A 14,779-nucleotide genomic window follows, 5' to 3' on the forward strand; every position below is an offset into this window, starting at 1 on the left:
AATACTTTTTAAACTCCCAATTTCCTTACAGTGGATTAACATTGCCTTAACATATACGCCATAAATTGGTCTGTGAACAGATTCACCGCGCGTCAAAATTTCGTTTACAGGTATATAACACAGCGTTAACAGGAGCTAAACATTGCGTTCTGTAACCAACATGTGGCTTGGCAAAACGTAAACAACGAGTTTTTTGGCTAATTACAAATTAAAATGGCTCGTACAAAGAAGAAAGTGGAGATTGTATTTGATCCGCAAAAACGCAAGTGAGTAACTGAATATATAACAGAAAACAGCCTCAATATGTCAGCGCCATCCAAACAGAGACTTTTTGACTGGCTTTCGAAAGCGAAAAAACGAGCGCCGCACACGCGCCAAGACGGAATTGGAGCGCAATCTCAAGGAGGAGCACAAACGCATCCGGCAGGAGGTAAAAGATGGCTTCAAGCATATGAAGAAGTCCTTCGAACCACTACGCGAGCTCACCGACGAGGATAAGATTGAAGGCGTCCAACAAGCCGCCTACGAAGATGATGAAGTCCAAGTTAAAATCGTGGAGCTGTCCTCGAACGAATTGGCTGCGCAACGGAATATGCTTGGTGCCAACATAGCCGACGGCAGCGAGGACGAAGCGGCGCCGCAGGAGAGCGAAGATGACGAGCAGGAAACCAATCTAATACCCGGCATGGACTTCGATGTGAATGCCAAACGCAAACGTAAAGCGCCCGCAGACGATGAGGAAGACACCAAGGCGGCCGGAACTCAAGCTTTTGATGCTGAAATCAAAAGCAAAAAGGATCTAAACAAACTGATGAAGACGAAAACGCTGAAGAAAATCAAAAAGAGCAAACTGTTCAAACAGAAGGAGCGCATGGACAAAAAAGCCAACCTGCAGAAGGCGAAACGTGACCGCAACAATACCATCCGGAGCGTGCCCAAGCATCAGCGCAAGCAGCTGAAGCATGGCAAGCCGCCGGTTGCACAGACGCGCTATCGCAAGGGTCGCCTGATGAACAAGAAGGAGATGCGTCGCATGCGCGGCGGCGGCGATTAGCGTTTGCCAAAAGGTCGACTAACTAATTTAGCATATACATATATATATATATAAATATATTCTTATTCTGTGTTGTTTTACGGTTTATTCACTATTACACTAATTTGATCGAAATAAACTGTATAATATAATTTCGCTAATTCGCCGGCGCCGGCCGTTTTTTCTTGCACATATTAAACTAATGCTTATATGCCATATATTATTTGTATATTTTGTTTGTTGTTTTTGTATCATATTCCAACATGTTTTATTTTTATTTTTTTTTTTAATGTTTTTTTTTTGGGGTTATATTAACACTAGCAATCGGTTATTGCCGCTAATGCTATAAATAAAACTGGCGCTCAAATGAAATATCCGTTTCGTACGCCATTTAACTTAGACCGACGTTTAATCTACACTCTCATAGTTTAATATAATATGTACAGATTTTGTTTCTTGTTAGTTTCTTAAAAATATTGTTTCTTTTACTTTATTTGTATTTCTTATAAGGGCTGCATCTATTTGTTACGTGTTTCTTTTCGTTTAGTTTGGTTTTTAGGTATGTTTTCATTTTGTTTTTTTTTTTTTTTTTGTGGTTAGCAACATTTTTTGAAAATGTTTACCGTCCGTTGGGGTTAAATAATGTGAATTCAAAAATTCTCATTAAAAATAAACACAATAAATAAAATGCAAAACACGCTTATAACTTAAACTTAAAATGTGTGTTTGTGTGTTTGTGTATGGGGGGAGGGGGTTGGTATAGGTTGCTCTAGCTTATAGCTTATATGTCCTAGTCCTAATATATGCATCAGCAGTTAAAAAATGTTTACAAAACTCGTGTAAAATCCAAGCGAACCCGTTTGCCAGCCGCTGCCAGCCAACGACGACAACAACAACAAATGCAACAAGTTCCCTGATCGAGGAGCAGGCCGCGACGACATTCAGTTAGGATTGTTGTTGTTGCTGTTGTTTTTGCTGCTGCTGCTGTTGGCCCGTCGACTGCTGCTGACGACGCGTAAAACCACCGCCGGCCGCCAGATGGCGCTGCAAGGCACGCTGCTGTTGGAACTTGGCACCGCCGCCAAATCGACTGTATTTGAATTTGTTGCGCTGCTGAAAGTTGGGGCGATAATTCTGCTGATGGAAGCGGGGAAAGGTGCCGGACTTGTTGCTGTGCCAGCGCTTCTGATTCTCGAACTCCTGGAATGGATTGTAGCCGGGTGCGCTGTTATTACATTTAACCGACGCCGATTTGATCTTGCGCTGACGTCCACGATCCATTTCGTTCTCCTCCTCATCCTCCGCATCCCGTTTGCGCTGCTCTCGAGCCTCGGCCAGCAACTGTGGACAAAGATTTGCACATTAATATACTTCAGTTAGGCGCATAAATCTGCTTCACTCTTGGACTGGGCGTTTGGTAATGAAGCTTATGCAGATGAGAAAACGAGCACAAATTGCATGCGATTTATAAATCAGAGCTGGAAAATCAAACTGTCAACTATCGATAGCATATATCAAATCGATCAGTCAATCTGTTGATAATTATATTCAAGATAGTTTTGTTTTTTCTAGCACTGAATACCCTTAATAATGCAACTATCGATAAGCCGATAGTCTTGATAAAAACCAAATCGTTTTCCAGCTCCAGTCTCTAACGGTTCATTTGGCAAAACGGTAACGGGCACGGTTGAAATTATGATGAGTCAAATCATAAGCTTCATTGATTGGGATACACAGTACTACAACAGCAGTTTTTACCTATTGGGCACTAGGATTTCGACGGCGTTCTTGAAACGAGTTTTTGGTTGGGGAGTATTGGGCGCATTGAAGTATCCACACGGCGCATGGAGACTTCAACGCAATCACAGTTCGAGGCAAATTGGGAGAAAATTCAGATATGCAAATATACTTGCAACAGCGGCTAAAACAATAGATCGGGTGGCGCCGTCGAGTTCTTTCGGTTGCCATTGCCATTGCTGTTACTGTTACTGTCATTGTTCATGTTACTGTTAATGTTACTGCTACTGCTACTGTTGACGTCGCTATGCCCATCCGTATCGCCGTGACCAGCTATCCGTTTCGCACAAACCAAATCAAAACTCTATATGAATGGGGGTAAAATGGCGGAAACAAATGCAAAAATTACAAAACAATTTTCGAAACAAAAAAAAACAACAACAACCAGCATGCAATGAATATTTATAGAGATATAAATAACAATTAAGAACGAAATAAATGTAAAGCCAGAAAACCAAAAGGAAGCAGAAAATTTGTACAAAAATGCGACGTTTTCACTGCGCTTCATTGTTGTTATCGATATTTATATCGAAATTTCTTAGAGGTGCGAGTATTAAAAGTTAAAAAATTACAGCTTTCCCACTGCACTTGAATATTGTTACTGTTACTTGGAAGTCATCTCTTTCTCTCTCCTTCGCGAGTGCAGTGAGAACGCCTCATTTGGAACCCACAAAAGCCAAACTACTAACTACTAGGTGCATTACTTTTAGGCAGCGTGGAAGAATCTCTGGTCAACCACTTACCTCCTTGTCCAGCTCCGATGGCTTGCCGTTCCAGCTGAGCACAGAGGTGCCATAGCCACGATGGTTCTGCTTCAGCAGCTCGCTGACGGCGCTGCCGTTGGCCACGGACTCACTCTGATAGCCATTGCCGGGCCGTGGCGTCGCCGGCGACTTGGCGCTGCCATTGAGCAGCTTCTGTCGCTTAGCTCCGGCTGTTGCTGCGATCGCTTCGGCTGTTTTGCTGGCGGCAAATGGATTCTTGGGATTTTTGGGCGTGACACTTACTTGTGGCTCTTCGACAACAACCACTTCATCATCGTCGTCATCTTCCTGATCAGCATCGGCATCGGCGTCAGCATCAACATCAACATCATCATCCTCCTCCTCCTCATCGTCATCGTTGGTGCGCGTAATCTGCCAAATGCCAGTCTTGGATTTAATGACCGCTGGCGAGGGCGGCGTCTTTGGAGATGACGGCGCTTTGCCGTTTTGTGACTGCCAGCCGTTGCTCTTGCTAGCCGAGGCGGAAGAGGTGCAGTTTAGCTTCTTTGTGACCTGTTCCTGTTGCACCTCCTCATTCCCATTCCCATTCCCATCCCCATCCTCATCGTCATCTGCTGCGATTCGGTGTTTGTTTTTGTAGTTGTTTAGACTTTTGAATATCTCGTCTATGGCATCAGTCTTTTGTTTGCTGCTGTTAACATTGGCCGACGAGGCATTTGAGGCGGACTTGGCTTTGCAGTGGCTGCTGTTGCTTGTGTTGGGCAGATTCCCGTTGGTCTTGGCGTGTCCATTGCGCAGTATTATAGGCGGCGGTGGCGGTGCCTCCTCCTCTGATTCACTGGAATCGGCGCCACTGCGTCGCTTGCGCGGATTCGCTGCCAGTTGCTGTGGCGTTTGCAGCAGCTGCTGCTGCTGTTCCTGCTCCTCCTCGGAGGCGGACTCATACGGCACCAGGCTCTTGAGTGGCGTCTTTGGCTTCAACTTGGCAGTTTGTGCAACGCTCTCGCTATCCTCAAACATTTTCGGCATGCTGGGCAGCTGCGGCGCTGTGTTGGCTTTAACATCATCATCATCGTCATCATCACTGTCCTCCATGTCCTCCTCCTCGTCGGATGATATTGGCAGAATATTTTGTTGCTGGTGCTGGCTGGTTAAATTGTTGTTGCAGGAACTTTTGTTAGCATTTGCATTTGCATTTGGAGCAGCTTCTCCCTTATGCAATGCCCCAGCCAGAGAATGCTTCGATTGCGAAGACTCCTGAAATTTATTGGCCCCCATCAGGAGACCGTTTTGCTGCTGCTGCTGCAGCTGCTTCTGTGGCGTCGTCTTGAACTGGATGGTTGTCTTTGCACCTCCAGAGCCACCAAGTGCATGTCCATTGCTGTTGGCATAGCCATTCGGCAGCTGTGGCCCAATGAAGCGCGGAGACACAGCAGAGGCGGAAGTGGATGTTGCAGTGGCTGCCACAGCCACAGCCACAGTAGCTGCCGCAGGGCTATGCGCTCCATTGCTCAGACGCAGTCCGTTCAGCTTGGGCGCAGCACTGTTGCTGCCGTTGTTGATGCTGCTGCTGGCCACGTCCAGCTCGTAGAACATTATGTAGGCATTCGTATTGCAGACGCTCTGCATGGCAATGGGCCTCACATAGCTGTCATCGAAGTTGTAGTAGCTGCCCGCCTCCGTTAGCCCAATGGCCGTGTAATGGCCACAATGCTGCGACACGCCCAGATGTGTGACCATCGAGACGAGGCGATAGCTTAAAGGCTGTGCAGCGGCCGTGGGGCTGCGTGCTGCGAATCGGCTGAGGTCTATGCGTGGCTTGAAGCTAATCTGTTTGGTCAGCTTGTTGCCCATCATCGAGAAGCGCTTCAACTGGATGCAGAGCGTGATTGGAGCTCGCTCCAAACTAAACTGTTTAGTAGCGGAGACCTAAAAAACAAACAAGTTTTATTAATCCAAAATCAAAAATATACTTTTTTAAAGAATATACAATTCTTTTGCTGCCAAGAACTGAGGCCTCACCTTTTTCTTGCAGCCCTCGCACTTGTAGCCCATGTCCTCGAGCCGCTCACGTGAAAAGTAACCATCGAAGGCCTCCTCCAGGGTGTCCGCCTTGCGTATGTCCAGCAACAGATCTTGGAAATGTTGAAACGTAATCGAGACGTGATTACAGCTGAGACAGCGCACCTCGCTGCGCAGATAGCCGCCAAAGATTTGACTTATTGGCGTCGTCTCCTTCACCAGCTGATCGAGCTCTTTAAAGTTGCGAAAACGCATCAGATACGCCTTCTCCATGGCCTCGACCAGAAAGCGCAAGAACTCATGGGCATCCTCCTGCCGACCGACAACCATGTGCTTACAGATTTGCCTGAGCTTCGTGTAGATAAGAAATGGCCGGACCGCTGACTGATTGGATTGCGTTGTCTGCAGGGTTTTGGCCATTGCACAAATGATGCAGCCACCGCTGCCGCAGGACTCGCTAATGTTGCAGTTCTCCAGATGCGACGTCTCCGAGACGAGCCAATTGGCCAGCGCTGGTATATGAAAGAGCGCCTGCAGCGTCGAGTTGAGGTAACAAGTGTTGCCCACATTCAGCATTCCAGCGCCCACCTGCCATTTGCGGTCCGACTGCTTCCAGCCGATTCGAATATTCTCGCGCGGATAGAGCACCCGCTTCGGTTTGGGCAGTTCATTTGGATTCGCATTGGAATTCTGATTGGACTGTCCACTGTCCACATTCTGTTTACGATTGCCATTCACAGTGCCGCCGTTTACAGTATTATTGTCTGCGAATGAAACAGCAAATTTGCGCCTGGGCATTAGCACATGTCGAAAGAGGCGCACCAGTAGCACCAGGCAGGGCAGCAACACCAATTTATAGAGCAGCCAGAGTGCGTAGCTGCTGTCCGCAATTATCACAGGCATTGTTATACATTGGACGAATCGCAGTTGTGGCAAAAGAATTGGCTTGAATACTAAAATTAAACCCAATATGACGGACAGAAACTGCTGCCAGAGGCAGCGAGCGCCACATTCACACAAGCGTACACACACACATATATATATGCTAATGCATATATATATATGTGGTCACCTGTGCCTTTGTGCGTTTGTATTGTGTTGATAACAGCGAGCGTTTCGTTGCCGCACTCGTTGGCTTTACAAAAAGAAATGAAAAAAAAGTGTGACCACCATACAAAGCGCCGTCGTCTATTGTCGTCTCGTTTTGGCGCATGCAAATTGCAAGTATTACGGTTAGTTTGAGTGTTGCCAACTGAATTTTTGACTGCTCGCTGTGCAAATGGCACAACTTTGGCGCGGTCTAACAGTGACTGTTGTTGTAGGCGTCTGCACAGTGTTGTTGCTGCTGGAAAACAACATGGCCTGACCGGAGGAGTCTGACAATTTCTCTGCATTGTCTCGCGCCTTTGTTTTACTTCCTGCTTTGAGCACAAGCGAAGGAAAATGTCTCTTAATACGTATATATATATAAATATATATGTATATATGTGTGTGTGCATGATTCACACATTGCGCTCTTTTCATATGCCCATTCACAACAAGCAGCAATCTGCGGCGCAACATTCGCTAAAAATCGAGTAATTGAAAAAAGAAAACAATTGAGCCGCCACGCAATGCAGTTACCAAACACAATTTTCAGCGCCATCGTGGGCGCACACGATGGGTGCGAGCAGAAGAGCATGAGGAGTTGTGTATGTATGAGTGTGCAAGAGAGCGAGAGCGGGCGACCGCGTGTAAAATGTTTGCCGCGACGGCACGTTTTTTCTGTCTCTGCTGTGTGCCGTGTGATTCACAAGTAGACAGTAGTAAAAATTTGTAGTGAGCTCGCTGCCGCCGCCGCTGCTAACGTCGCTGCCTGTCGAACTTACTCTTTGCGATCATATACTTGTTTTGCTTGCTATGCCTATTCTTTGCATTCTGTTTATATGCGACCACCACGTACACCAGCCCAACACACACACATGCACATACACATACACAGACGCAGCTGCTGAGACGTCGACGTCGCTGCTCATAAATGTTGGAGGCGGACAAATATGTTGGCTGGTCCACACGTGATTTTGCAACGACTATGGCAAAATAAACATGAAACACAAATATAAACAGCAGCACAGACATTTTTATGTAATTTTAATACACATACACACACATACGTACAGAGTAGGCGCATGGGAAAATGTTGCCACAAAAAAAAAAGAGGGAAAAATAACAACACACTTACCATGTCCATTGGAGCCCACAGCTTTGCCAGCAGCGTTGCCATTTGTTTTGTAATTGCAGTTGGCAGCCCCATTGTTGTCCGGCTTAATGACAATGTATTTCGATTTGAGCTTGGCCAACACCGACTCATGGTAATTCTCTACCTCCTCGTACTCGATTTTGGCCAGCAAGACACGCTTGGCATTTGCCACAATTTGACTCTGCAAGTTGTCCGTGCCGGAGATATCGCCGATTTTGGCCTCATCAGCGCCAGCAGCAGAACCGGACCCGGAACTAGATCGGCTAGCTGCGGCCGCAACGCAGCCGCCGCCGCCGATGCCGCTGCCAAGCGATTCCCTCAGCGCAGCGTTCACGACATTTGCTGTTTCGCACACAGCCAACGAGACGGGCATGGCGCTCGCACTGGTGGGCGTTTGTGGTGGAATTTTGAAGGATTTTACGCAGCGCTCACTTTGACAATACACTCGAAACTGATAATGGGCGACGTCAAGTTGGGCGAGGTTGCGGTTGCGGGTGAGGCGATAGCGCGTAAAATGAAATCAGTTGCAGCAGGGGGCGATGGGGAGAGAGGCGGTAGCGCGAAAAGGAAATGAAAGCATTCGATTCGTTTGCCGTTTTGTGGCGTAGGCGGGCGTGTTGCGCGGACTCGGACGCAGACACGCACAGACACACACCACACATACACATACACACGCACACGCTTCACAGCTAGCTGTTGTACATTTGCGCAATCTTCAATATCCTCCGCCCGGTCGACTACACGCGTTTTTCTTATGATTGCCGCAGCCGCTGCCGCCTCCGTCCGTTCAGCGACCGCTCTTCGTCCTTCAATAACGCCTTTACGTTCGTTGCCCGCGCGACAATTTGCTACGACTTTTTGTTCTTTTTTTCTTCAGTTTTCGTTTCACTGCTTTCGGCCAACACACCAACCAACTAAACCGACGCACGCACACTAAGGCAATTGCACACGCTTTTTTCGCTTTATGCTATATGGCCAACAAATTGGTATAATGAGTACTTTGCCAGCTTGGAAACACGAAAACCGCCGTCGTAGTGTATTTGAAAACTACACATTACGATATTATCGTTCGCGTTTGCATATTTTGCGAGCGAATATTTGATTTTCGAAAAATAATGACAATTCCTTCCCTCGTGTTTCTTCCGACTGTCGATTCTCTTTCACACCTCTGTTCGCTGAACGAAACTGCCCACTTACCACATCAGTTGGCAGCTCCACATGAAGTTGGCTGCGCGAAATCTGCCACTTGAAGCTGGCTGCGCGCAGTTTCCTACTCACATTAAGTTAGCTGCTGCCTACCTAAATGCTTTGGTATTTCACCTTTGTTGATCGCGGTCACTCTGCAACACAAGTGCAGCAGATGTAAACGCGTAAATATTTGCGCTGGTTATTTGTGGATAAAAATAAAAAAAAAATCGCGTATAAAACAAAAGTCAGTGCACCAAAATGGCTTCATTCTTCAATGTGGGCGCTCTGGGCAATGTTTTCTCGACACCCATCGGACAGCGCATCGGTGAGTAAAGGGCAAAACAGTGGACACAGTGTTTCGCACTGTCGAGTGCGGGGTGTGCGTGTGTGGGTGTAATATACATTTATTAAATTGTATCACTTTTCAAATGGGCATATGTTTGTGTGCATGTATTAATAAACATATTTTTGCGCATTTGCATTGTATCTTGAAATAGATCACGTTGAAGGTGGACGCGCCAAGCAAATCTTGCTTTGAAAAATTGAATTTTCCCAACTTTCTTTTGGGCGTTTGTCGTTTTTTTTATTGTATGTTACACACACACACATAGTACACATACCACCCGCACCGCTCACTACAAAGCCAGATTTGTTATTGTCATCTGATTACTATGGCAAAAAAAAAACTGATATCACGCCAGTTCACCCCCTGCCACTATTTCTCATTATGGTTCCCACTGGCATTGCCAATTGTCTGATAAGATTACATTGACAGATAGTACACATTCACATAGGTGTGCATGTGCATATGTGTGTCTGTTTGTGTGTTGTGGCTGTAATAAGAGGCGCCCCTTTGACGAATATGACACATACGGAAAAATAAACAGATACCCAATTATTTATATGTACAAACATACATATATTATTTGTTACTCATCAATTGCAACTGAATAGAAAACAAAAAGTATTTATATAGCAATAATTTGGCACACGCACCTCAACGGATTACTCCTTGCAAAGCTGATACGCAATTAGTCATCAAAAAGTTGCCGTTACTTTTGTTGTTGGTTACATAAATGTGTTAATTTATTCATTTCTGTTTTCTGGTCAATTTTCGTAGTCACTTGCTAGTAGAGTGCAAGTGTGTGTGTGTGTGTGTGTGTGTCTGCACTAGCACTAATTTGCACTGCTTCACTAATTCGTTGCTTCACCTTCTTTTTCGCTCCACTTTGCTTTCGCTCTTTTTTGTTTTGATTTGATTTTGGGAGAATGTTTGTTGTTGCCATACGTTTTAATTGGGCACGAGTGCGTTGCACTCGCAAGCGCTCTCTCTCTTTCGCTCGCACTTATTACATGTCGCCTACGCAAGCAAGTTGATCTGTTTACACGGGCCAAATGTCACCTTAAGATTTGTGAAACTAATTATTTTTCTAATTAAAAGTAATTTATGATATATGCATATTTATTCCTTTATACCTGCAATAAAAAATGCTATTGCCTGAAAATTTATTGCTGCCGCATGATTTTTTTTGTTGATTTTCCTTGCGTAAACAAAATGCGATGACTCGACGCAAAAATAAACAACAAAAAAAAAAAACACAAATGTGCAGCTGACTGCTAAAAAGCAAAGCAAATATTTAAACAAATTGTTTTTCGGCTAAAAAAAATTAAAAAAAATAAAACCAATATAATAATTCATACTCGATTCTTTGCAGAGGCCGCCACCGACGCGAGCTTGGCATCGGAAAATTGGGCAGCCAACATGGAAATCTGTGACATGATCAACGAATCCTCCGACACGGCACGTGATGCGATGCGCGCCATACGCAAACGTCTATCACAGAATGCGGGCAAGAACAATCAGGTGGTTATGTATACTCTAACTGTTCTGGAGACGTGCGTCAAGAACTGCGGCAAGGCGTTTCATGTGCTTGTCGCCCAGAAGGACTTCATCAATGATCTGGTCAAGCTGATCGGGCCCAAGAATGATCCGCCCGCCATAATGCAGGAGAAGGTGCTCAGTCTAATACAGATCTGGGCAGACGCATTCAAGAATCAACCGGATCTCAATGGCGTCACCCAAATGTACATGGAGCTGAAGAACAAGGGCATTGAGTTCCCGCCCACCGATCTTGATGCCATGGCACCCATATACACGCCCCAACGGGTAAACAGCACATGACCAAAACGTCGCTAAACAATTTTCCTAAAGTATATGTTTAACTTTCAGAGTGTTCCGGAGGTGCATCCCATGCCGCATCCACAGCTTATGGCCGCACAGCACACCATATCGCCTCAGCATGCGGCAATAGCTGTCGCTGCCCCGCCAGCAACTGGACCGCTGCATTTAACGCCCGAACAGGCGGCTAAGCTGCGCTCAGAACTGGAAATTGTGAGCAACAATATGTCCATACTCGCCGAAATGCTGAGCGTTATGAAGCCGGGCCAAGAGGGTCCCGATGACTATGCACTGCTCAACGAGCTGACCGCCACCTGCAAGGAGATGCAGTCGCGCATTGTCGATCTAATTGGGCGCGTTCAGGACGACGAGCTGACGGCTGAATTTCTGCGCATCAACGACGAACTCAACAATTTGTTCTTGCGCCATCAGCGGTACGAGAAGAGTCGAGCACAGGTCAACGTTGGCGCAGCAGCAGTCACCTCTCCATCTGCCGTGCTGGGCGCTGCCATGGGTGTGCCGGGTGTAACGACAGCAGGCGCAGGCGTGGCAGCAGCAGCAGCAGCTGTGCCGCCAGCCGCAACGGCTGTCAGCAATACGCCACAAAGTGATCAGCTGCTAATCGACTTGATTGAGAGCAGCGAGGAGCATCTCCCACAGAGCTTTGGGCAGCTGCAACTGGGCGGCGCCACAGCCGGAGCAGCAGCGGTCCCCGCGGGCGCTGCGGATGAGTTTGATATGCTGGCGCAGTCACGCACCGATGGCAACCAGTAAGCTATTCCTATATATGAATGTTGTATGTCAATCTTGAACTTGGATATTCTGTTTAACCTAGCAAAAGCGACTTGCTGCGCGACATACCAATTGTGGACGCAGCAGCCGGCAGCGTCTCCTCGCCGTACAAGCAACATAAGCCGGCAGCAGTTGCAGCTGCTGCAGCCGTAGCTTCTCCAGCACAACAAGCGCCACGTGCAGCCGGCGATCCGCCGGTGGTAAGTAAAGTGAGTAATGCGGCTGCCTGAGAACCAATTTTGACTAATATGGCGCTCTAATATTTTGTTTTCTTATCTTTAATTTATTTCTTAAATTTGCAATTCTGTTTTATTTCGTTTTTATGTTTTTAACTGCAAAATTGGATTTGGTTCGTTTTGCTTGGGTTTGTTGTCGTCTGCCTTTTGTCTTTTGTTAATGGCGCCCACTCATAGTCGACGAAAGAGAATGAGATTGACGAAATGGAGGCGTGGCTGGGCAGCTCAGTAAGTAGCAAAGCAGCAACAGCTATTAACCAACCACACACCCACACACACACACATCAGCTTTTTTTGTTGTTCGATTTAAACATTTGCTTTTTGCTTTGCTTTTTGTCACATTCTTTGTTTTCCTTGTTCAATTTTGGACTAATGTTTTTATTTTCTTTTTGCTCCCGGCAGAAAGACATTGATGGCATTGAGGAACTGACCAGCTCCGAGTTTGATAAATTCCTTGAGGAACGGGCCGCAGCCGCTGAAAATCTTCCAACGATCAATGCATCGAATTCCGCCGCAAGTGCCACGACAGGATCCGGAATCGGAGCCGGACCCGACAACAGCTTACGAAAGACACCAAAGAAACCCGGCGCTGACGAGGATCTGCTTGCTCTTTGAGTCTGAAGTGCACTTTCGCAGCGCCAATTGTTTACTCTTTCAAATGTTACACACGCCTAACATATTTATACATAACGTATATTCATATGCATACACATATAAATAGCATACATATATAACAATTATGTAAAATGCTTTTAACTTTTTTTTTAATTGGCTTTCGTTTCTTAATCATTCTGTTCACGAGTAATTCCAAAATAACAACTGCAACGACAATTGTAACTTATTCCAAAATGCAATCTTGATTTGCTCTAATTCTAAGCTAAGCAGATAACACACACACACACACACATTGATTGTAATTGTAATGTATATTATGTTATAAAGTCTATTTGTTGTTTATTTATACATGTACACGTACACCTTAAAAAGTTAATTTATTAAAGAAAACAAAAAACAAATCACTGGAATGGAAAATATTGAATGTGTTTGCAATGAAAGGAAGGAGGGGACATGCACGCATGCATAAACAAATACGTGCACTTATAAATGCATTCACACGTATGTACGTACGTATATAAAAAGTGCACGCATATATATGTACATATTCGCATAAAAATATACATACATATATAAATAAGTGCGAGCATACATATACACAAATGCGTACATACATATATACACACATGCGTACATACATACAAACGTACACACTGGTATACAAACGTACACACACATTTGTTTATCAGATTGTCAACACTTTCTAACACACACACAAACACACGGCACTTGCAATTGAAGCATGAAAGCCTGCAGGGCTTACTTGAATGTATGAGAATCGAGGAGGACAGCACCATTTAAAAAGACGTTATTTTCAAATGCTGTGGCACAGCGGCAAGTTAGCTTTGACTTTTGTTTGGTAAAAGAAAGCAACACACACAATCATACATATGTACATACACTCATGCACACCAACATACATATGTACACACATTCATACACACAAACATACATATATACAAACATTCATTCACACAAACATACATATGTGTAAGATTTTAGTTTCCTTTTTTTATGTGTATTATGTTGGATATTAAATGGATGTGGAAACGTCGCTTTACTCTGTGGATGGCATTTTATTTGAATATAACTCCTGCATTCGGTTTTTCTGCGTCAGGACTTGGGTGGCGCCGGCATATACATCATCGTCGTCGCCCTCTTCCCCGTCCACACTGACTTCTGCCGGCTGCTCCTCTATGTCGGTGTCTGTATCGTGTCCAGCATTTTGACCTCGCTCCTCCAGTCTTCGCTCTAGCTCTTCAATACGCTGCTTTTTGCTATTGATGAGCATTACAAACTTTTTGAGCAATTTCTTCTCTGCCAGCTTGGAGTCCTTAATATACTGTTCGTATTCTATAAGCAATTCATTAGATTGGCTAGCTCCAGCATCGACTTGCCCAGCATTCCCTGCTGCATCGACTGTTGGCTGTCGTTGTGCCATTTCCATGGCTGCGTCCAGCAACTGGTAGCAGTTGGATGCCTTGCGCAGCGGCACGTCCACGTAAAGTGTCTCAAAGCCAGTGCATTTGACGAGCTTGAAGCGCGCTTGCTGCTCATCCACTTCATAGTCAAAGCCAGGTACTCCCATTTGCGTGATGAGCGCCTTTTTACACTCCGCAAAGAACTCATCGTACGGTTGCTCCAATTCTTCCGCGGCGCTTTTGATTTCACCATGCTTCAAAGTGGCCTTGTAGCTGGTATTGCTCGTTGTGAGCAACAGTTCAAGCTCTGTTACATCCTCCAGCCACTTGCTATATATATAAATAAAGTGTTTCGCATCCGACTGGCTGTGGCTCAGCTGGGTGCGCTGTAATACTTTAACAATGTGTTCCGGCATTTTTTCAAAATGCGAGACAATATGTAGAATTAGAAATCAGCTGTTTTCGATAACGATAACGATGACGGTTTCGACTGTTTACAGTCGAGTTTTTCTGCACTGGTAAGCAATCGCCG

The 14,779-nt window shown here is 45.5% G+C and overlaps 4 protein-coding genes across 6 annotated transcripts; 2 read left to right on the plus strand and 2 right to left on the minus strand.

The window, feature by feature from the left end:
• The first annotated feature begins 124 nt into the window (after positions 1 to 124).
• vito (nucleolar protein viriato) lies at positions 125 to 1,262 on the plus strand. Its single transcript, XM_064691317.1, has 2 exons — positions 125 to 266; positions 325 to 1,262. Exons 1-2 carry the CDS (start codon positions 214 to 216, stop codon positions 1,052 to 1,054), a joined length of 783 nt encoding a protein of 260 aa, XP_064547387.1. The 5' UTR covers positions 125 to 213; the 3' UTR covers positions 1,055 to 1,262.
• On the minus strand, positions 1,249 to 8,980 carry scny (scrawny). Of its 2 annotated transcripts, XR_010437263.1 has the most exons (5): positions 7,799 to 8,980; positions 5,578 to 6,341; positions 3,574 to 5,484; positions 2,792 to 3,134; positions 2,234 to 2,374 (listed from the first exon to the last, which is right to left on the minus strand). XR_010437263.1 is itself a non-coding variant. In XM_064691298.1 (4 exons), the coding sequence occupies exons 1-4, from the start codon at positions 8,187 to 8,189 to the stop codon at positions 1,979 to 1,981; spliced, it is 3,462 nt and encodes a 1,153-aa protein (XP_064547368.1). In that variant the 5' UTR covers positions 8,190 to 8,977; the 3' UTR covers positions 1,249 to 1,978. The 2 variants fall into 2 exon arrangements, 1 of the variants encoding a protein (XP_064547368.1); XM_064691298.1 differs by lacking the exon at positions 2,792 to 3,134 and having other exon boundaries at positions 1,249 to 2,374; positions 7,799 to 8,977.
• Positions 8,981 to 9,145: 165 nt separating this feature from the next.
• On the plus strand, positions 9,146 to 13,243 carry LOC135434660 (TOM1-like protein 2). 2 transcript variants are annotated; one of them, XM_064691304.1, is made up of 6 exons: positions 9,148 to 9,329; positions 10,720 to 11,171; positions 11,235 to 11,953; positions 12,019 to 12,184; positions 12,389 to 12,439; positions 12,614 to 13,243. In XM_064691304.1, exons 1-6 carry the CDS (start codon positions 9,263 to 9,265, stop codon positions 12,824 to 12,826), a joined length of 1,668 nt encoding a protein of 555 aa, XP_064547374.1. In that variant the 5' UTR covers positions 9,148 to 9,262; the 3' UTR covers positions 12,827 to 13,243. The 2 variants fall into 2 exon arrangements, with proteins under 2 accessions (XP_064547375.1, XP_064547374.1); XM_064691305.1 differs by lacking the exon at positions 12,389 to 12,439 and having other exon boundaries at positions 9,146 to 9,329.
• LOC135434672 (uncharacterized) lies at positions 12,959 to 14,697 on the minus strand. Its single transcript, XM_064691320.1, has one exon. It carries the CDS (start codon positions 14,661 to 14,663, stop codon positions 13,884 to 13,886), a length of 780 nt encoding a protein of 259 aa, XP_064547390.1. The 5' UTR covers positions 14,664 to 14,697; the 3' UTR covers positions 12,959 to 13,883.
• Between the last annotated feature and the right edge of the window lie 82 nt (positions 14,698 to 14,779).

Source organism: Drosophila montana, unplaced genomic scaffold (genome assembly GCF_035044405.1).
Source record: "Drosophila montana isolate Dmon_TW-CO22-7 unplaced genomic scaffold, ASM3504440v1 contig_3438_1, whole genome shotgun sequence".
NCBI classification, from domain to species: Eukaryota; Metazoa; Arthropoda; class Insecta; order Diptera; family Drosophilidae; genus Drosophila; species Drosophila montana.

What these genes read in the sequence shown, in the direction of transcription:
- vito (XM_064691317.1), top strand. Translation starts at nt 214, where the DNA reads ATGGCTCGTACAAAGAAGAAAGTGGAGATTGTATTTGATCCGCAAAAA. An exon ending in TTTGATCCGCAAAAACGCAA is followed by an intron (nt 267 to 324) that starts GTGAGTAACTGA and finishes CCATCCAAACAG; the next exon opens with AGACTTTTTGACTGGCTTTC.
- LOC135434672 (XM_064691320.1), bottom strand. Translation starts at nt 14,663, where the DNA reads ATGCCGGAACACATTGTTAAAGTATTACAGCGCACCCAGCTGAGCCAC.
- scny (XM_064691298.1), bottom strand. Translation starts at nt 8,189, where the DNA reads ATGCCCGTCTCGTTGGCTGTGTGCGAAACAGCAAATGTCGTGAACGCT. An exon ending in TGTGGGCTCCAATGGACATG is followed by an intron (nt 6,342 to 7,798) that starts GTAAGTGTGTTG and finishes TTTCATTCGCAG; the next exon opens with ACAATAATACTGTAAACGGC. An exon ending in CATCGGAGCTGGACAAGGAG is followed by an intron (nt 2,375 to 3,573) that starts GTAAGTGGTTGA and finishes CTTTGTCCACAG; the next exon opens with TTGCTGGCCGAGGCTCGAGA.
- LOC135434660 (XM_064691304.1), top strand. Translation starts at nt 9,263, where the DNA reads ATGGCTTCATTCTTCAATGTGGGCGCTCTGGGCAATGTTTTCTCGACA. An exon ending in CCATATACACGCCCCAACGG is followed by an intron (nt 11,172 to 11,234) that starts GTAAACAGCACA and finishes TTTAACTTTCAG; the next exon opens with AGTGTTCCGGAGGTGCATCC. An exon ending in ATCCGCCGGTGGTAAGTAAA is followed by an intron (nt 12,185 to 12,388) that starts GTGAGTAATGCG and finishes GCCCACTCATAG; the next exon opens with TCGACGAAAGAGAATGAGAT.